Source organism: Rhinoraja longicauda, chromosome 7 (genome assembly GCF_053455715.1).
Source record: "Rhinoraja longicauda isolate Sanriku21f chromosome 7, sRhiLon1.1, whole genome shotgun sequence".
Classification (NCBI taxonomy): Eukaryota; Metazoa; Chordata; class Chondrichthyes; order Rajiformes; family Arhynchobatidae; genus Rhinoraja; species Rhinoraja longicauda.
In genome coordinates, this window is record NC_135959.1 from 19,347,390 (window position 1) to 19,368,796 (window position 21,407).

Here is a 21,407-nt window from a genome sequence, read left to right on the forward strand (position 1 = left end):
GAGGGTGTTGGGGAAAGGGGAGATGGCAAAGGATTGGATATGGTTAGTGGAGAAACATCAGCATGGAGTAGAGGGGTTGAATGGCTGCTTCTGTTTAGTACATTCTGGGTAATTCATTTACAGCAAATTGCTTTTGTCTAAAATATAGATATAGGTCATGTGTTTATTTTGCAAATAGGCAAATTTTAGGATGTTTTGAAATTTTTATCTGCACCAGTTCCTTTAATATTGTATCCATTTGCTTCACAGAGAAGTCTAACCTGGAAAAGAGGATTTTTTACCCGGGTTCTCCTGGTGTCTTCTGGCGGAGCGGCGCTGCTGTACGGTCGCTGGAGGATCATGGGTACGGGCCCTCCCGTGTTCACTGAGGTTGATAACCCGGCATCGTTTGCAGACAGCTCCCTTGTGCGAGTAAGCTTGCAACACTCATTTTAACAATGAAGCTGTCAACATCACTGTAATCCAGAGCTAGCAAAGCCTTTACATTTTAAGATGCTATTTATGTTGTTAATATATCTGTGCTGCAGTTAAGTTAGGCATCATGCTCCACAAGAGCCTCTTCTCAATCCTCATCAAATCTTCCCATCAGCATAACCTTCTGTTCTTTTCTTTCTTCTCCATATCTAGATTGTATCCATTTTAATAGATTATGTTTCCTAATCAAAGTATGCATTGTTTACATCTGTTACGTCCAATTCTCCATTTTGAAGTGGGGAATTGTGCATTACAAGCAACTCGCGTTTTTCATGCGTTATCGGCTTAAAAAAGCACGTAAATCAAAAAACACTAAATCAAATATATTTCAAACGCCGCACGCAACTACGGCGCCAATTGAAATGAATGAGTGCAAATCACATCATACAACATTATAAAGCTTCCCCTTTCATCTGTACAATGCTTTACCTGAAATGCATCAAGCTAACCAGCGGAGCATAAAACTGTGGAAAATAACTGGCTAAACTCTGTAATTCGGATTATATATCCCAAAGGCAGATACATTTAAACATATAACCAAACAGCTGCAGGCAATCATTTTTGCTTTGTTTAAGGTAAACTGAATTTGCAACATAACTTTGAAAGCTGATGTGTACGTTTGCCAGGCATATATTTGAGTGAGTTATTCCGAAAATAGGAATGTGTAAATTAAACTTTGGTAATAATTAGACAAATGCGTAAATCAAGCAGGCGTAAAACACGAGGCGGCTGTATACATAACTGGTTGGTGCTTAGCTAGAGAAATGGTCCTATTTCCATTTCAATGGAACATTTTCAATAGAACTTTTTTTTTAATGGGGTCAAGCCCTTTGAGTGGGTGCAGAGGAGATTAACTGGAACATTTACACGAATGAATGATGGGAAAAGCTGGGATTGATCGTGCATGGATAGTTAAGGGAAGTTGTAGTTGTGAATAGAAATGGGCAGTCAACATTTCGGGAGGAGACCTTTCCTCTGGACTGAACGAGTGGAGGGGAGGTGGATCTAGGTGAGGAGGGCTGGATTAGTGGATGGAGTCAAGTTGGGGAGAGGGGTGGAGAGAACAATAAAGGCTGGGAAGTGAATGGCAACAAGGGGCTGAAGATGATGGCTTTGAATGGGAAAGGAAGGATCACTCCTTGAAACTGCTTGCAACAGCATGGAATACATAAAACAGAATGTACTGTGAGCCATCACTCAGTAAATAATTGCTTCGTTTGCAATGTATCATAGTGTATGATTCATTTTTTATTTAGTGTTAGTTTTATAGGAACAAGTGGTAATCACTCAACCCTCAGCCAAATTCAGCCATTTAGTAAGGTTATGATCAACAACAAATTCAATGCACAATAGGTCCTCATTACTATCTGCAAATCTGCACACTTGCGAGGTTGGCTGTGTATTACTAGGATTATTGGTAAATATTGTCAGTTCCTCTAGAGCATTCCCCTTTAGAGTCAGGGAATCCCGTTTGCTATGAGAAGGATTACATTTGATGACTTGTGTTGGCAAGTATGAAATATCAATGATAGGAAAATACCCGGACCAGGGTCTAGTTTGGGAACACTGGGAATCAGGAACGCCGGATGGGTATGTGGCCAGAACCCAGGCCAGGAGTGCTAGTGGTCATTTTTGGGAACTTAGAAACATAGAAACATAGAAAATAGGTGCAGGAGGAGGCCATCCGGCCCTTCGAGCCAGCACCGCCATTCATTGTGATCATGGCTGATCATCCGCAATCAATACCCCGTGCCTGCCTTCTCCCCATATCCCTTGATTCCACTAGCCCCTAGAGCTCTATCTAACTCTCAAATCCATCCAGTGATTTGGCCTCCACTGCCCTCCGTGGCTGAGAATTCCACAAATTCACAACTCTCTGGGTGAAAAAGTTTCTTCTCCCTCGGTTTTAAATGGCCTCCCCTTTATTCTGAGACTGTGGCCCCTGGTTCTGGACTCGCAAAACATTGGGACCATTTTTCCTGCATCAGGCTTGTCCAGTCCTTTTATAATTTTATATGTTTCTATAAGATCCCCTCTCATCCTTCTAAACTCCAGTGAATACAAGCCTAGCCTTTTCAATCTTTCCACATACGACAGTCCCGCCATCCCAGGGATCAATCTTGTGAACCTATGCTGCACTGCCTCAATTACAAGGATGTTCTTCCTCAAATTAGGAGACCAAAACTGTACACAATACTCCAGATGTGGTCTTACCAGGCAGGGCCCTTTTCAACTGCTGAAGAACCTCTTTACTCCAATACTAAAATCCTCTTGTTATGAAGGCCAACATGCCATTAGCTTTCTTCACTGCCTGCTGTACCTGCACGCCAACTTTCAGTGACTGGTGTACAAGGACACCCAGGTCTCGCTGCACCTCCCCCTTACCTCACCTAACACCATTGAGATAATATTCTGCCTCCTTGTTTTTGCCACCAAAGTGGATAACCTCACATTTATCTATATTATACTACATCTGCCACGCATCTGCCCACTCACTCAACCTGTGCAGGTCACCCTGCAACCTCCTAAGATCCTCTTCACAGTTTACACTGCCACCCAGCTTTGTGTCATCCGCAAACTTGCTAGTATTGTTTCTAATTCCCTCTTCCAAATCATTAATATATATGGTAAACAGTTGCGGTCCCAACACCGAGCCTTGCGGCACTCCTCTTGCCACTGCCTGCCATTCTGAAAAGGACCCGTTTACTCCTACTCTTTGCTTCCTGTCTGCCAACCAATTTTCTATCCATGTCAACACCCTACCCCCCATGTCACCACCCTACCCCCTTGAAAGCTATGTCAAAGTTATTATATCTATGAAGGGTTGACCCCATTTGTCATTGTAGCCTTAGTGTTATTGACAATGGCCTTAGCACATCCATATTTCTTTATTATTCACAGGACATCCGTGCCCCTCTCCTTTGTGAGTAATGAGGACTTGGTGGACCTGCCTTTTCCCTCAAATTACTTAAAATCTTTGTTGTCAAAAATCTCAGTCACGTGCTAATGATGAACAATTGACCTTAAGTTATGGTAGACACAAATTGCTGGAGTAACTCAACGGATCAGGCAGCATCTCGGGAGAGAAGGAATGGGTGATGTTTTGGGTCGAGACCCTTCTTCAGACTAATGTCAGGGGAGTGGGCGGGACAGAGATAGAATGTAGTCGGAGACAGGAAGACTAGTGGGAGAACTGGGAAGAAGGAAGGGGATAGAGAGGGAAAGCAGGGACTATCTGAAGTTAGAGGTCATTGTTCATAGTGTTCATTTTTTTCCAACGCATCCTGACCTAAAGTAGTTATTTGTAGAAGAGAGTCTAAAACTCCCACCACTCTCTATGTAGGGAAGGGTTTCCTAACCTTGTCCTGAAAAATCTGGCTCTAAATTAAAGGTTGTGTCACTCGTTCCAGAATGCACCAACCATTGAAAAGGGCTTCTCTTCTTCTCTCCATGTATCCATGTGGATATCTTGAGAACTTTGATGAAATTATTTACAATCATTAAATTCTAGGGAATGCTTCCCAATTTGTCTCAACTCTTCCTTGTCATTTAACCCCTACACTCTATGTTCAAGTTTAGAGAATGTGCACTCCCATCCCTCCAACTATTCTTCGCAAGAGCACAGATGTACTCGTAGTGCTTCAGGCATGGTCTAATCAAGATTTCGTATTGCGATAGCTAAATGTCATTGTCATCTAAACGTCCGGTTCACGAGATGTAAAGGCCAGCATTTTAGCAGCATGGTTTACAATTTAATAAAACTAATGTTGTGCTTGTTTATTTTATTTAACAGACTATTAATTATAATTACTATTACTCTCTGAATGCATGGCTACTTGTGTGTCCCTGGTGGCTGTGCTTTGATTGGTCGATGGGCTGTTTACCTCTGATTAAATCAATCGGCGACTTTAGAATTCTTGCCCTTTTCGCACTTTGGTTCTTCCTTATTGGAATCACATGGCAAGGTTTATTCTCCAAAAACCCAGATGAAAGAAGGTAAATTTGTTTTTGTTTTAAACATTCACTCTTACATATGAAGTAAATTTCTTTGCCTGCACGTTGAAAGCTTATGGGGGAAAGGCTGTACGTGTGCACATAGCTGACACGTTGTGTTCTGGACATGAAATGCTAACTTACAAACGTTACGAGATGAAGGGCCAATGATTTAAAATAGAGCCATCTATAAATTTGTAGGAAGGAACTGCAGATGCTAGTTTAAACTGATGATAGACACAAAAAGCTGGAGTAACTCAGCAGATCAGGCAGAATCTATGGAGAGACGGAATGGGTGATGTTTCGGGTCGGGTTGACTCTGAAGAAGGGTCTCGATCCGAAACGTCACCCATTCCTTCTCTCCAGAGATGCTGCCTGTCCCGCTGAGTTACTCCAGCTTTTTGTGTCTATCTTTGCCATCAAGACGTTTTCTTTTTGCCAAGCATGATGAATCTGGAAATCTCTGTCCCAGGAGCTAGATCGTTTGAAGTATTTAAGATGGACCTTTAGATACATTTTTGAAAGATTAGAAAATTAAGAGGTATGTGAACTGGCACAGAAAAGGTGCTGAGGCCAACGTAGACCAGTCATGATCACCCTGAACTTAGGAGCCAAGTGGCCTTCTCTTGCTCCTGTTCCTGCATTTTCCTTCCACAGATGCTGCCTGAACTGCTCAGTGTTTCCTGCACGTTGTTTTTATGATGCAACCTTGTGTGTCTGGCACTACAGCTCAATTATGAATTTCCAGACAATTATTCCAGTGACAATTATTTCAGATCTAAGATCTAAAAAGGGTTTCCTTAACAATTTATTTTTCATTTTATTGCTTTTTTTTAAACAAATTTCACTGTGTCAAGAGGAGGTGGGGTTTTCATCTTGGGAAATAGAGTGACGATTTAATGGAGGCATTCAAAATCAAGAAGGGTTTTAATGGAATAAATGAGGAAAAACTTTTCAAAGGTAAAAGAGTTAGTGCTCAAAGGGCAATGAGTGAGAGGGATTGGCAAATTAAGCAGAGGGGAGCGGGAAATAATGTTTTCATGCAATGAGTTGCTGTACTGCCTAATCAAGTGTTGGAGGATGCTGTAGGAACTTTCAAAGGGGAAGTGGAGAAATATTGGAAAGGGAAGCATTTGGGGAGAGGTTAGAAGAGTGGGAATAATTGAAGAGGTACTCCAAATGCACAATGATTCAAATGGCCTTCTCCTGTGCTGTGAGATTCGGTAGAGGGAGGTAAACCAGGATACTTGCATCTTGTACTAATGCCACTTTGGAGCATTTATGGAGGGAAAACTAATGTTCCCTATCAATTGGTCATTCTGCAATTCCCGTTTTATATTGGGTAAGTGAGTCTTCTGGGAGGAATAGTTGAAATGGCAGGGGAGGGGATAGGGAAAGGGTTAATTTGATAAAAGTGATAACCGCTTTGCTGAAAATGCCACCTCAAATAGAGCCTATATATTATGGGCCAGAGAATATCAACATATATGGCAAACTTAATATGGTAAAGCACAAATACAAGGAGGAAGCTACTCTGAAGACAAAGTGCAAAAACAGGCCAATGAGCCCATTTGCTCCAAACTGGTCTTTGTGTCCCACATGGATTTCCTTTCACCCGTTTCCGTCTCCTGCTAATACCACATCCTTATATTCCCCTCTCCCTGGTGAATTTATCCAGCTTTCTCTAGGATGTATCTCCTCTCTTTGCTTCAGTTACTCTCTGTGGGAATGAGTTTCCTATTGGAATTATTATTGACTGTCATAGTGATGGCAGGTTCATAGATACAAGACAGTCAGCTGTTACTCTGCTCAGACTTCATGTCACTTTGATAGCTTGGGGCCTTTTAGATGCAAACTAATGGGGAGTTTTCTGGCAGGAGATCGGGATATTTTGCACCAGAAGGCTTAGTTTGATTCACAAAAGGCATGTTGGCATGTTAATCTGAGATTCTTTTTTAAAATTCTAAGCACAGTTTCTAACAGATTCATTTTCATGTGCTTACAGAATCCTTGCCTCTGGAATTACCCTCGTGATCATCCCCTTCCTTCCTGCGTCTAATGTTTTCTTCAGAGTAGGGTTTGTGATTGCAGAGAGAGTGATCTACCTTTCCAGTGCTGGTTACTGCATCCTCCTTTCTTACGCCATGTGTGTTCTGTCTAGGAAAGGCAGACTAATCAAGGTGGGAGGTCATTAATTTAAACATTTTGTCTTTAAAATAAACGAAGGTGGGTGCCACAAATTACTGATTTTTAATCTAATTTTTACTCTGTGATTTTCTTTAGACCATCCTCTCTGTGGCTCTGGTGGGCATGGTGATCCTGAACGTTATGCAATGTATCCGACGCAGTGATCACTGGAGGTCAGAGGAGTCTCTCTTCACAAGTGCCTTGTCTGTGTGTCCCTTCAATGCCAAAGTGAGGATACGCACACATTTCAAAGAATTTTAATGCAATAAATTATTACATTTCTAGATCTATAAAAATAATTAAAATAACACCTTGTTGAAAATAAACTGAAATAATTGATGTTGAATCTTATTGAAAAATCACTCCCTTTTTATAGAAAGAAAAATGTGAAGTGTAGATTGAATTCGTTTTGCATAGGTTAGTTTAGTTTAGAGGTACAGTGTGGAAATAAGCCCTTCGGCCCACTGAGTCCGTGTGACCAGCCATACCCATGTACTGCATTATTCTACACACTAGGGACAATTTACAATTTTTTTTAACCAAAGCCAAATTAGGTTGCAAGGTCATGTGATAGGAGCAGAATTAGGCCATTCGGCCCATCAATTCTACACTGCCATTCAATTATGGCTGATCTATCTCTACACCTAACTATTCTCACACGATTACAATCGATCCATTTACAATGTAGAGAAGAGCATTGCTAACCACTGAGCCACATTGGGAAGCAGAATGAAATACAAAGCCCATGTGGTTCAAATCAGATAAAGGTCCAGAAATTCTGAAATCAAGCACAACAGTTTAAGGAGAACTCCGTGCACATAAAGCACACTTCCTTGCATGGAGTGTTGGGTGTTGATACAGTGCAATTAGTTGGCAGACAATGCACTGTGGAGATCACTCTTGTCATTTTCTGAACATGATGTGTGCAAGCAGTATGACATTACTTGCAGGACCTGCCTTAATCAGAGGGTGAAGATCTGCTAATCATGCATTAGTCAAAGGAACCCGTATGATCCAGGACTGCTGCCAGGGCGTCTGGTGGTGATAATTCCATCATCAATTCCCCCTCTCCCAGCATGGTGTACTACTGCCGGTATATCTTGTGTACACAAAGTCCGGGATTGCCATTCCTACATAACAAGATCAGACAGGTTTCCGTATGTGGAACCACACCTATCACCGCACTCTGTTTCATTGCAGGTGCACTACAATGTTGGCAAAAATTTGGCTGACCGAGGAAGAGAAGAGTCTGCAATCCAGTACTATAGAGAAGCTGTGAGGTATTGTTGAATTAATTAGTTCTAGTTCTCTGCAGCTGGCGCACATTTCTCCTTTTCATTGGACACAGCTTTCTCTATCGTTTTGTAAAGAAATGACAAAAGCCCCTTTTTTTTCCAGGCTCCATCCAAAGTACGTTCATGCTATGAACAATCTCGGGAACATCTTGAAAGAAAGGATGGAACTTCATGAAGCCGAGCAGTTGCTGTCCAGAGCTGTGGCCATTCAGTAGGTCTTGTCTTGGATCTAAATTTAGTCAGAACACAAAGTACTGAAGTAGTCCCAACCCAAAACATCATCTATCCATGTCGTCCAGAGATGTTGGCTAATCTGCTGAGTTATTCCAGCACTTTGTGTTTTACGCAAGGTTCCAGCATCTGCGGTTCCTCGTGTCTAATTTCAGTCAGTTTTCTTTCGGGAGAGTATGTCAATAAGGTGCATTACAATTCTACAAATGATTCCTTGTTATATTTAAATATACCAAAATCTAAGGTGGTAAACATCAACACTAGTACCTCAAAAGGTTGCTGAACTTAATATTCAAATTCTATTCATAATTTCTTGATATTTTATATGAAGTCTGTGAGAAAGAATGTAGCAGAAGAGCCAAATGGCCTATTTATGGGAACACTTTCGATAAAATTCTGTGTCAGTATCATGTTTGGAAGCATGAGGATCTAGTTTTCACGCTTGGTTTCTGATGTACAGGCCTGATTTTGCAGCAGCTTGGATGAATCTGGGGATTGTACAAAACAGTTTGAGAAAATTTGAAGAGGCTGAGAAAAGTTACCGGACAGCAATAAGATACAGGAAAAGATATCCAGACTGTTACTACAATCTAGGGCGGCTGGTAAGTGTGGAGTTGGGGGTCAATGTGCCTGAATTCAGAAACCGAGCTTCTGCTATTTTTCTGAAACTGATGTGGTGTCATTCTTGATGAGGCTTTTCCATTTTTAGTCGCTAATAAATCCATCCAGAAACACAGATACTTCTTTCCCAGAGAAAGGGGAGATTGAGGTACGCACTACCAGGTGGAGAGGTTTAGGTAAAGAGCAGAGACAGGTTTAAGGAAGGAGAAAGAGGAGTAGAAGGCGATGGTATGGGGACAGTGTGGGGAAGTGGAGGAGGGAGGAGACCAATGCCGGCCAGAAACACCAGGCAATGTGGAGCATCTACATTGTTTTATGCTTCACTCTTGGGTATTGGTGCTGTTCCAACCTATTTATTTTAATGCTTCAAGCTATTGTGCCTGATAAATATTATACTTCAATCTTTGTAATGCCATTGCATTACAAACATCTTTTGGATGATTGTTGAATTCCTGTATCACCTTCCAACTATTCTTCTCATGATGAATGTGTTAGGCTGGGAGACCTCCTTTGGTGAGTAACTTATCATTGGTCCCCTTCACTTGGTCTCTAATAGGTATGAGATTATAACATATAAAATGCACTAAGAGACTCAAAGGAGAGAGACATGTCTATTAACATAGTACAAAAGGTTGTTATTACTAGGATTTCCCTTAGTTTAGATTATTCTGTTCTTTCCTTTGCTTTTAGTATGCAGATCTTCATCGGAATGTAGATGCCCTCAATGCATGGCAGAACGCTACACTTCTCAAGCCTAACCATGGTTTGGCTTGGAATAACATGATCATACTACTTGATAACACAGGTAACTAGTGGAACATTCTTTATTTTATGCAAAGAAGGACAGCCATCATTTCACTGATCAGTGTAAAGAGGGTCCCAACCTGAAAAATCATCTGTCCATTTCCCTCCGCAGATGTAGCCTGTGCACTATTCCTCCGACAATTTGTTTTATGCTCAGGATTCCAGCATGTACAGTCTCTAGTCTTTTTTTCAATATGATTTTATATGTGATTGATACATGAAAACAAATATCATTTGGAAGTAAAATTGTAGCCCATTGTTCTGCAGGAAGAATAATGGATGTAGGAAAAAAAATGAAGATGATGATGAAACTCACCCAGCCACAAGCTCTTCATGGGTTTGAAAGTATCAGACACCAGTTATATTCCAAACACCAACTAAACTACGAATTGTCATGGTAGCACTAGGGACTTTTGGCTTTTGTTTTGCATTAATATTGTTTTTTATTTATTGAACTTTTTTTGTTAATTATGTTATCTATAATTCCAGTGTTTACAGATTTGTTATGTTGCTGCAAGTAAGAATTTCAATTGTCTGTTTTCAGTACTTATGATAATTAAACACTCTTGACTCAATAGAATGTAGCCTAACAGGACCTGCAAGTGACAAACATGATTTCATATGGCATTGGACAGCCGCAAGTAATACTGGTTACAACAGATGCAAGCTGCACTCTGGAACAGATAATTGGCAGTGACACGTGCAGGCTTTTTTTTAGATGCTACGTCCTTTTGCTTCATATTCTTTCCACTTTACAACATGGAACAGGACATATTTCCTTGGGTAATGAGGTCAAACAATGTGTTTTAAATGAAGTCATGACAGTGACATTGAGTGGTAGAGAGATACGAAATGGAGGCTGGCCCTTCAGTACACAGACCATTGACCACTTATTTGCACTAATTCCATGTTAATCCCCATTTTTTTTATTCCCACATTCTTACAAACTCGTCCCATGTCTCGCATTCGCCACACACTAGGGGCAATTAAAAATGGCCTATTAACCAATCAACCCGCATATCATTGGGATGTGGGAGAAAAGCCTACGCAGTCACAGGGAGAATGTGCAAACTCCACACTAAGAACTCATAGTGAGGATCGTACCTGGGATTCAGGCGCTGTGTCTTCACAGCATGCTGTGTGTGAATAACCTCATGCTCAACCCAATTCTCAACAGCCTTTATGGATCACTTTATGGACAGGTAAACATAATTGTAATGACTTTCCAATTTTTAGGTTGGACCAGTTTTTACTGCAACATTGAGATATTTGCCTACTAAAATAATATGTCTTGTTCACCTTACTATGGTCTACATAAATGTTTCCTCCTGCTGTCTGAGTGGACCACACCCCTAAAACTGATAGTTGTGTAAATAGAGAGCCAGGCTCAAAAACAGGCTCCTGTCAAGATCCTAGATACGTGTCAAATTTCTCAGGTTGCTTTTTAAACTAAATGTGGAATGAATATTCCTTTTGTTCCATGGATGAGGCTGCAAATCTTGTAAAGGCATCTGTGGAATCTGCTTCCACACCCTTTCATGTAGGATATACTAGTTCACAACTAGTTCTCATCTGGCCTCTGGTCCTGTGGATGATCACCAATAATCCATGCCCTCTGATCATCGACCAACACTCAATAGCTTTCAATCTGTTTCAGTCTGTGAGAACAAATATCTTTCTAGTGGGCACTGTCTGAATTGTATAAAAGAAGAATTAAAAATCAATTGGGAATTAATCCGTCTCACAAACAGAATTTACTGTAATGGTTTATCGTCCTGCTTAGTTTAAAAAAATAAATATAGCTTTTTTTATTGCTGCAAATTGTATAGATGATCCTGTCTAATTCTAACTGCTGTTACACTGGATTTTTTCATGTTCTAAACCTGTGTTGCTTTAATAACCAGGCAATTTAGCAAAAGCTGAAGCAGTTGGAAAGGAGGCTCTAAAAATGCTACCCAATGATCATACTATAATGTTTTCCTTTGCAAATGTGCTTGGTAAATCAAAGAAATATAAGGTGAGTTGTCACAAGTTGGAGATGTTGAATGTATTTTATTGAAAGTGCCTGGCACACATAGCCAACTCCATTGTTGGGTTTCTGGGATAGTGTGCTTTCAATCCATCTTTCACTTATCACTGGGTTTCCTTTTGCAATTTTTGATCAAGTACTTAAGCAGAACCGTATCAAATGGTACCTTGAACGTGCCCATCATTCAGTGAGACTGTGTTCTTGTAGCTCAATAGTTGCCAACCCCTTGAGATGGGGCTAGGGTGGGACGGATGCCAAAGATTATAGGCATTTTGTGAGAATTAAATAATATTGAGGTAATTCAGTTAAAAAAGTTGACATAAGATAGGAAAAGATAAAAATAGAAACATGCAAAATAGAAACAAAGTCCCAACCCGAAATATCACCTATCCACCATGTTCTCCAGAGATGCTGCTTGGCCAAGTGAGTTACTCCAGCACTTTATGTGCTTTTATGCTGGCTGCCATGGCTATAGAGCTTTCAGAAATCCCATGTGAAGGCTCCAATCCTTAGAAGGTGACACCCAGGTGTTTATTACATAGAAACATAGAAAATAGGTGTAGGAGTAGGCCATTCGGCCCTTCGAGCCTGCACTGCCATTCAATATGATCATGGCTGATCATCCAGCTCAGTAACCTGTACCTGCCTTCTCTCCATACCCCCTGATCCCTTTAGCAAAAAGGGCCACATCTAACTCCCTCTTAAATATAGCCAATGAACTGGCCTCAACTACCTTCTGTGGCAGAGAATTCCACAGACTCACCACTCTCTGTGTGAAGAAATGTTTTCTCATCTCGGTCCTAAAAGACTTCCCCCTTATCCTTAAGCTGTGACCCCTGGTTCTGGACTCCCCCAACATCGGGAACAATCTTCCCGCATCTAGCCTCTCCAACCCCTTAAGAATTTTATATGTTTCTATAAGATCCCCCCTCAGTCTTCTAAATTTCAGCGAGTACAAGCCTAGTCTATCCAGTCTTTCTTCATATGAAAGTCCCGCCATCCCAGGGATCAATCTGGTGAACCTTCTCTGCACTCCCTCTAAGGCAAGAACGTCTTTCCTCAGATTAGGAGACCAAAACTGCACACAATACTCCAGGTGCGGTCTCGCCAATGCCCTGTACAACTGCAGTAGAACCTCCCTGCTCCTAAACTAAAATCCTCTTGCTATGAATGCCAACATACCATTCGCTTTCTTCACTGCCTGCTGCACCTGCACGCTTGCTTTCAATGACTGGTGCACCATGACACCCAGGTCACGTTGCATCTCCCCTTCTCCTAATCGGTCACCATTCAGGTAATACTCTGCTTTCCTGTTATTGTTGTGATGGAAGGGATCTTTTATTTACCATGGCATCTAAACCTTGCTGCCCCAGCAGAGCCCCTGTCTGCTAGGATTCCACTTCACATAGTCAATGGTCCACCCAAGCTGATGTTCTCAGCAAAGTATCAGCTTGTGCTGCACCAATACTGGCAATTGTGCAAGGACATGAGTAAGAAGCTTTTCCCATGGTTGTGAGGGCGCTTTAATTGTCAGGCGGACCAATTAAAATCCAAGATAAAAACAATTAAGGTGACTTTTACATTCTGCGGACATCCCAAAGCATTTTTGACTGATGGAATACTTTTGAAGTGTGGTTATTATTGTAATGTAGAAAGCGAGGCAGCCTGTTTGCAACAGGGAGCTCCTATGAACAACAAAGTGAGTCTGACCAGTAAACTGGTTCTATTGACATTGTTTTATCATCATATCATCATATCATATATATACAGCCGGAAACAGGCCTTTTCGGCCCTCCAAGTCCGTGCCGCCCAGCGATCCCCGTACATTAACACTATCCTACACCCACTAGGGACAGTGTTTACATTTACCCAGCCAATTAACCTACATACCTGTACGTTTTAGTACTGTCCAGGACAATTCTCTGATCCTCTTCAAAATAAGTCCTATGCGTTCTTGGACTCACTCGAGAGAGAGCAATCAGAAATTTGTTTAAATACCCATTTTGAATGCTGGCACTTCTGATGGGGCAGCATGCCCTCACGACTGCACTGGGTGTGACAACATGGCTGTGTGTGTCTGGAGTAGGATTTGAACCTAACTCCGAGGAGAGAGAGTGACACTCCCCTGAGCCAAGCTAGCAACAACAATGACAAGGGTGTGGATATGTAACCATGGAAACACTGCAATTTATTGTTAAAAAAAGGTATCAATCAAGCTATGAAAACTTTAAATCGTAGTGGTCATTTGCTTTGATCATTTTAAAATTTAATCTTTGACTGATTTTATTCACACAGGAATCGGAGAATCTGTTTCTAAAAGCGCTTCAGATTAATCCTAATATAGCAAGCTATCATGGAAATTTAGGTAGGTTATTGTAAATGGAATACCTGTAAATTACTTTAATTGGTGGTTTTTATGCCAATTTTACGTCTTCCAAGATTTTGTTGAAGTACAAAGAATTCTATGTTTTCCTACTGTTACATTTACTTTGGCATCGCTTAAAAAGGCAAAAGTATGTGATTGCAGAGTTATTATTCAAGATAAACCGATCCTTCACTTATCACCTAGTATCCTTTGCATTTCCCCAACAAGAATATTAGAGGCAGGAGCAGACCTGCAGACCAGAATATTAGAGGGGTTTGAGGAGGCTCCTCAAACTGTCATAAAGAATAGTAAAATTAGGCCATTCGGCCCATCAAGTCTACACCATTCAATCATGGCTGATCTATCTCTCCCTCCTAACCCCCTTCTCCTGCCTTCTCCGCATAACCTCTGACACCTGTACTAATCAAGAATCTATATATGTCGGCCTTAAAAATATTCACTGACTTGGCCTCCACAGCCTTCTGTGGCAAAAAATTCCACAGATTCACCACCCTCTGACTAAAGAAATTTCTCCTCATCTTCCTAAAAGAATGTCCTTTAATTCTGAGGCTATGACCTCTAGTCCTGGGCTCTCCCACTAGTGTTTCGTCCATTCCTGAATTCAGTTGCTCCATTGCAGACAACTATGCCTCCAGCTGTCAAGGCTCCAAGTTCTGGAATTATCATCCTAAACCTCTGTACTCATGTACAGTATGATTTGCCTGGATAACACACACAGATTTTCACTGTATTTTGGTGCACATGACAATAATAAACCAATACCAATGATCTTGCCATCCCCTGTCTATCTTTGTGAATCTGGGTGCCCAATAACATTTTTGGATAACTTTACAGAACGTTTTGCTGCATCACTGAATGTTGTTATGCAGTGAGAGGGGCATTAGAAGGCAAACAGATGGTGAGCCTATGTTAAAGACTGAAAAAAGACTTTTCCATTGTGTAGAATGCTCATGCAAATAATTGAAAACAATATTTTTTAAACCCACTAGTAATAAACAGATATATCAGAAATATAATGTATTTATCCAAAAGTACACCATCAAAAGGAGGCGTTAGTATCGTAGAAGATTTACAATACTGAAGGAGGCTATTTGGCCCATGGTGTTTGTACTGGTTAAAAACTAGTTACACAATCTCATTCAACCTTCCAGACCAGATCAGTGGCCCTGCCTTTTGTAGCTGTTCAAGTCACCCTGAGTTCTGTTGCAACATGATGGTGTCTGCCTCTCCCACCCTAAGTTACAAACCCCCACCATCTCCTGAATGATACCATTTTCCTCATCTCCGTGCTAATCCTTCTTTCAATTATCTCCTCTTGGTTTTTGACACCTCAGCTAACAGAAACAGGAACCTCCTATTTATTTTTTCTCAGCCCCTTACCATTTTATAAACATCAGATAATTATCCTCCAAGCTGCCCTGTCAAAGTAAAAATCCTAAGCTATCCAATATGTCCTTAAAGCTACAATTGTACCTGCACTAAAGCCATTTGTGCTGTTTGCCAGATCTGGTTCACTGAGTGTGTGCATTCTCTTACAGCTGTACTTTACCATCGTTGGGGAAGGCTGGATCTGGCCCAGGAGCAGTACGAGTTTGCACTGAAACTTGACTCAGCCTCGCCTGGGATTGCAGAGAACTACAGCTTGTTGAAGAAGAAACTTGAACAACTGAAGCAGGGTCGATCATGAGGGGAGAGAGTTAAGGGATAACCAAATGTCCAAGAACTCAACACTAGCTGTTCAAGATAGTGGTGAAGATAGTGTTCAAGATCCGACCTGATAAACAGCAGACTGCCACAGGAAGGCACTGAACTTCCACCGAGTCAAGCACAAAGCCAGTTGTCCTTCTGGTTTGTGTAAACACTGGCTCCTATCCACTAGGTCAACATTGAGTGCCCTTTTCTCTGCCAGTATTTATTGGATGCTGTCTTAAAACGCTGCGAATGACATGGCTTCTGTCACTATTTGCAACAGTGGAAAGACTAGTTTGTCTGCCGTTGTGGACAGAGTTTGGACCTTTTAGAACTCGGATTAGCATTGCTGAAAAAACCCCATCTGACTCAGATTATCAAATGTCAGGGGTTTGAACCCAGACACAGAAGGTGAAGTGCATTAGAACATGATGAAACATTCAACCTGTCAAACTTTTCCCACAGTTAAATATCTGTAATTTACCTCCATCTCTTCACATGTTTCCAAAATGCTTACTCTCCTCGTCCAGCAATATCTATTGTACTCTACTTTTAAATTTATATTTTCACCCATGGCCTTTTTGGGGGTGAGAGTTCCTAATCATTTTCCATATGTTTTATCAGTGCTTCCTGACATCATGAGTTTCTCCCTCTCCCTCTCCCTCTCCCTCTCCCTCTCCCCCTCCCTTCAAAGTTTGACCTGTAACCATTTAATGCATAGCTTCTGCATTCATATTTATATTGTTATTGTACATAACAAATGGCAAAAGTTGCAGCAGTGATTGCTGTGTACAAAGGGCACAGGATAGCAAAGACAAAAAGATCTCTGTTCACCAAGAAATTTTGCATCCAATTTGCCATCTTGTCTTGGGTCTCATGAACCATTTGGACTCGTCTCAGTGTGGGCATTGTCAAATGTCATGCTGAAGTGCACATTGTTTACATCAACTGCACTAGTCTCACCTACATACTTGGCCATTTCCTCCAAAAACTCAATCAGATTGGATAGCCAGGATCTCTCCTTAACAAAGCCATGCTGACTATTCTTGACCAATACATCCTCTCCAGGTGCAGTTTAATTTTGTCTCTCAGAGTATTCCAATCATTTCCCACTGCAATAATTTCCTGGCTTACCCCACTGTCTTTCGTCAATACAGGTTCCATATTCACTGTCCTCGAGACATCTGGTACCTCTTCAGTGGCCGGAGGAGATTTGAAGTTTTTTGTCAGAGGCCAGGTACTTCTCATAGCAGCCTGGGATGCGTCATCTTGTCAGGCTCTGCGGATCCATCCACTTTTAAGATCACTGTGATATCTAATATCTCTCCCCTTTCTCAATGGTAATTTGTCCTAACATTCAACAATTGCCCTTCCTGAATTCACTCAGCTAACTTGTCCTTCTCTGTAGCGAAGACAAATGAGAAATATTCATTTCAGAAATCACCTCCATCCGTGCACACATTCATACTGTGCTGCACTCTACCCTTGGTTATCTTTTTGCCCTTAATATATTTATAAAATGCTTTGAGATGTTTTTTAATCTTGCCATTAGTGTCATTTATTAGTGCAGCTAATTTTTTAAGGACTCTTATGCTTTCCTTACTCCTCTCCTAACCTTACTTAAGTTACCTTTTTTCAAATCAACCCTCGAATGTCCCGTGACATTCAGGGTTCCTTGAACTTCTGAATCTAACCCTCACCATCACATTGGAATGGCTTCCACTGGCTGCTTGTAGACTTATCTGCAAGTCGCAATGTCCAGTCTACTTTTGATGGGTTCTATCTGATCAGCCTTCCTCCAATTCAGGACCTTCGTTTTCAGTCTCTCCTTGTCCTTCTCAACACCAACCTTAAATCTACAGAGTTCTGGTCACCATCTCTGAAATGCTCTCCCACCGAGTCTTCAATCCCTTGCCTGTTGACATTCCCAAAGATTAGATCCATGATTACTTTGTTTAGTAGGATTATCCATGTATTAGCTCATAATGTTCTCCTGGATGCACTTTAAATATCCTACCTCCTCTAAATCTTTCACATCCCAGTGAATATTGAGTTTAAACACTACTTCTATTACCATATTATTTTTATACCTGTCTGATTTGTTCCGTTATCCCCTGCTATCTGTCCAGAGGCTGGTGGTACACCCCCAGCAAAATGATCACCTATGTTTTGTTTCTAAGCTTCCTCATTTGAAGAACCTTCAAGGATATTCTCTCATTGAATATGAATTTGAATATTGCAATGCCCTTTCCTCTTTTACAGATCCCCCCCCCCAACCATTCCAACTGGAGATTAGATGCCACGGGACATGTGTTCATAACTGATAGCAGAATTAGACCATTCAGCCCATCAAGTCTATTCTGCTATTCAAACATGGCTGATCTAGCTTTCCCTTTTAACCCCATTCTCCTGCCTTCTCCCCATAACCCCAAACATGTGTTGCCAATCTTAGAGCACAACAAAAGGCCCTTTATCTCACTACTTCCATGCTAACCTCTGCCCATCTACACTAATCCCATTTGCCTGTATTAGGACTGCATCCTTCTATGTCTTGCCTATTTAAACGTCCGTCTAAATACCTTCCTCTGTGTAAACATAAAGGTATCCCTCAAATCCCCTTTAAAACACCATTCTCTCACATCACGATGGGTGACTAGAACTGTGCATAATACTCCAAGTGTGGTTTCACCAATGATTTGTACAGCTGTATCATGATGTCCTAACTTTTGTACCCCATACCCTTCGCAATGAAAGCAAGTATGTCTACTGTCTTCTTCACCTGTACTCGCCACTCTTTGGGCGGAAAAAGTCCCTTCAGATTTCTTCGAAATCTCTTTCCCCTTCCCCTAAATCCATGTCCTCTAGTTTTATTCTACCCTGCTATTTCTATACTCACTAACATATGACATCAGATGTCATCCAAACTTGAAGGTCTTGCTTTTTAATCTGTTATTTAGCTCCCTGTTCAGGTTGCAGGATCTCGTCCCACCTGTTTCTCTATTATAACCAATATTAATCAAGGCCTCCAGAGGTTAGTGCCAACGCTGGACTGAATGGTGGCACTTCGATTCAAAGCCTCTAGTATCTTTGCTTCGATTTAAGGTGAGATGCGGTCACCCTATGTCTAGGAATTTTCATAAGCTACAGCTGTGCAATGAACCTGACCTGTGCTCCCACGTCGTACCTGCTACACCTATACTCTTTTTTTTTTTAAACTTCTCTTAAAAAGAAATAGAAAAGAATGACCTTTCTGGTGACACGGGTAGGTAGACACAGTAGTGAACAAGGTGTTTGGCATGTGCCTTAACCGGTCAGTCAGAGCATGGAGTCAGGGCACTGAGTGCAGCTATGCAAGTCATTGGTGAGACCACACAAGGTATTGTACATAGTTCTGGTCTCTCAGCTATAAGAAGGACTAAACCAAGTGGACCAGTTGGGCCCAAATGTCTCCTGCATTGGTGCAGCACCCTCTCCTCCCCCCTCCCTCCATCCTCTCTCCCCCCCCTAATCCCCTTCCCTCCTTCCACCTCCCCTCCCACTCCATCCCCCTCAAACCCCCCTTATCCTCCCCCCTCCCTCCCTAATAGATACATTTAAACTTTAAAATGTGAATAACCTTAAAAATAGAGCACCGATTTCAATGAAACTTCTTCCATTGGCACCAAAGGGAAGACGGTAAGGTGGGCCTAAAATTGTTGCGCTATCGTGTACCGTTTTGGCTGTAGTTCCAGAACAAACAAACAAACAAACAAGAGTTCTGGTATATAGATACCATTATGCTGGAAAGGGTGCAGAAAAGATTCACAAGGAACTGGAGGACTAAGCTATAAGCAAAGGAGAATTATATGCTGGGACTTTTATCCCTGGTGTTTAGGAAGTTGAGGGGTGACAGAGAGGTATACAAAATCGTGAGACGAATCATGGCAAAGTTAGATGATCATGTCTTTCCGAGGGCAGGAGAATCTAAAACTAGAGGGCATCGATTTAAGGTGAGATGGGAAATATTTTAAAAGAACCTAAGGAACAACTTTGGAAAGAGCTTAAAGAGGGAGCTACAGAGGCCAGCACAATTACAACATTTAAAAGATATTTGCATTGTACATGGATAGGAAATGTTCAGAAGGATATGTGTTAAATTGCAGGCAAATAGTGCAAGCTCAGATGGACATCTTGGTTGCCATGGATGGGTTGAGCTGAAGGACATGTTTTCATGCTGCATCTCTATGAAATTAAGCTAGTTATCTCACTGAATGAAAGAATACAAATCACAGTCCAAATTTCCCTGTCTTTATTTCAGCTTAAAAAGTGTATGGTACAGGCTGTCCCCAGGTAACACATGTTTTGGTTTTACAGACGGTTTTAAGTGGATTTTGTACCATACCTCCACAGTATTGTCGTGAATGGCATCAAAAGCATATGATCTGATAAGAAAGAACAAATGCTAAAAGTGGAGAATGGTGAAAATACTTCTGTTCCTATGTAGGTACGATCGACTTATGAATTTAACATGAGAGCTCGATCATAACTCAGGGTGTCAGTAAGTCAGGCGCTTGTAACTCAGGGATAGCCTCTATTGGATATCCTCGCCTGTTTCTCCTCGTCAATCACCTACCTATCAAAAACTGGCTAAAGTACTCCTCTTCCAAAATATCGTTTTGTTCATTTGAATGCAACCAAACTTTAGAAAAACAAATGCTGTCAATTGGCCTGTGGTTTCTGGGTGCATTTTGTCTTCTGTCTTTTCCTTTTTTGTGTTGAAGTGTCATAATTTATACCACTTTGAGTAATTGTGAAATTTGGAGTGATCATTTGTTGAGTGTGTACTGAGACTGAGTCATTCATTGGCTGCATGTTTCAAATTGTATATTGGTGTCTGAGACATTTATGTTGTCATTAAAACATGCTGTTCCATTCAGCATTTACAATTATTAATGTGATCAACTCATTGGTGCCTAACTTGTTTGGAATTGGCACACACTCATAATTGTGCATGGAAACACAAGAGATTCCAGCTGCTGGAACCCTATGCAAAAAAAACAAGGCTGATGGAACTCAGTGGATCAGGCAGTCTCTGGAGGGAAATAGACAGAAGACATTTCAGATCAGGGCCCTTCGGGGCTGGAGAAGAGGGAGATTGCTGGTGGAAAGCTGGTAGCGGGAGGCACGGTGGAGCAGCGGTAGAGTTGCTGCCTTCCAGTACCGGAGACCCGGGTTCGATCCCGACTATAGGTGCTGTCTGCATGGAGTTTGTACGTTCTTCCTGTGACCTGCATAGGTTTTCTCCCAGATCTTCGGTTTCCTCCCATACTCCAAAGACGTACAGGTTTGTATGTTCATTGGCTTGGGTTTGTATACTTGATATGTGTAAAATTGTCCCCTAGTATGTCCCCTTATGTTAATGTGCAGGGGCGGTGCGGACTCGTGGGCAGAAGGGCCTGTTTCTCCGCTGTATCTCTAAACTAAACTAAGGTGAGAGCAAGGGTGCGGCAAGAGTATGGTGGGGTTGAATGGCAGATGAGTTAGCTGATGGTGGGGTTGTGGCAGATGAATTAGCTGAATTCACCTCCCATTTGCCAGCTCTTGACCCAACCCTTTCATCTTTTTCCACCGGCTTTTTCCCATCTACTTGTCTTGAAGAAGGCTCAACCTGGAATACAGACTGTCCCTTTCCCTCCACAGAAGTTGCCTAACTTGTAGA

At 41.5% G+C, this 21,407-nt stretch overlaps 1 protein-coding gene across 2 annotated transcripts in view; it reads left to right on the plus strand.

Moving 5' to 3' along the window:
• Window positions 1-20,575, plus strand: part of tmtc4 (transmembrane O-mannosyltransferase targeting cadherins 4) — a 41,009-nt gene extending 20,434 nt beyond the window's left edge. The window contains exons 8-19 of one of the 2 annotated variants that reach the window (XR_013547460.1): window positions 250-411; window positions 4,268-4,470; window positions 6,473-6,647; window positions 6,751-6,882; window positions 7,855-7,934; window positions 8,053-8,160; window positions 8,641-8,782; window positions 9,492-9,606; window positions 11,510-11,622; window positions 13,930-13,999; window positions 15,559-16,777; window positions 16,867-20,575. Coding sequence is in view for 1 of the 2 variants with exons in the window: in XM_078402213.1 (XP_078258339.1) it covers window positions 250-411; window positions 4,268-4,470; window positions 6,473-6,647; window positions 6,751-6,882; window positions 7,855-7,934; window positions 8,053-8,160; window positions 8,641-8,782; window positions 9,492-9,606; window positions 11,510-11,622; window positions 13,930-13,999; window positions 15,559-15,707 (1,449 nt within the window). In the remaining variant the exon portion in view is untranslated. Of the gene's footprint in view, window positions 1-249; window positions 412-4,267; window positions 4,471-6,472; window positions 6,648-6,750; window positions 6,883-7,854; window positions 7,935-8,052; window positions 8,161-8,640; window positions 8,783-9,491; window positions 9,607-11,509; window positions 11,623-13,929; window positions 14,000-15,558 lie in introns of both variants that reach the window. The other variant, XM_078402213.1, reaches the window with a different exon arrangement.
• Window positions 20,576-21,407: the final 832 nt, after the last annotated feature.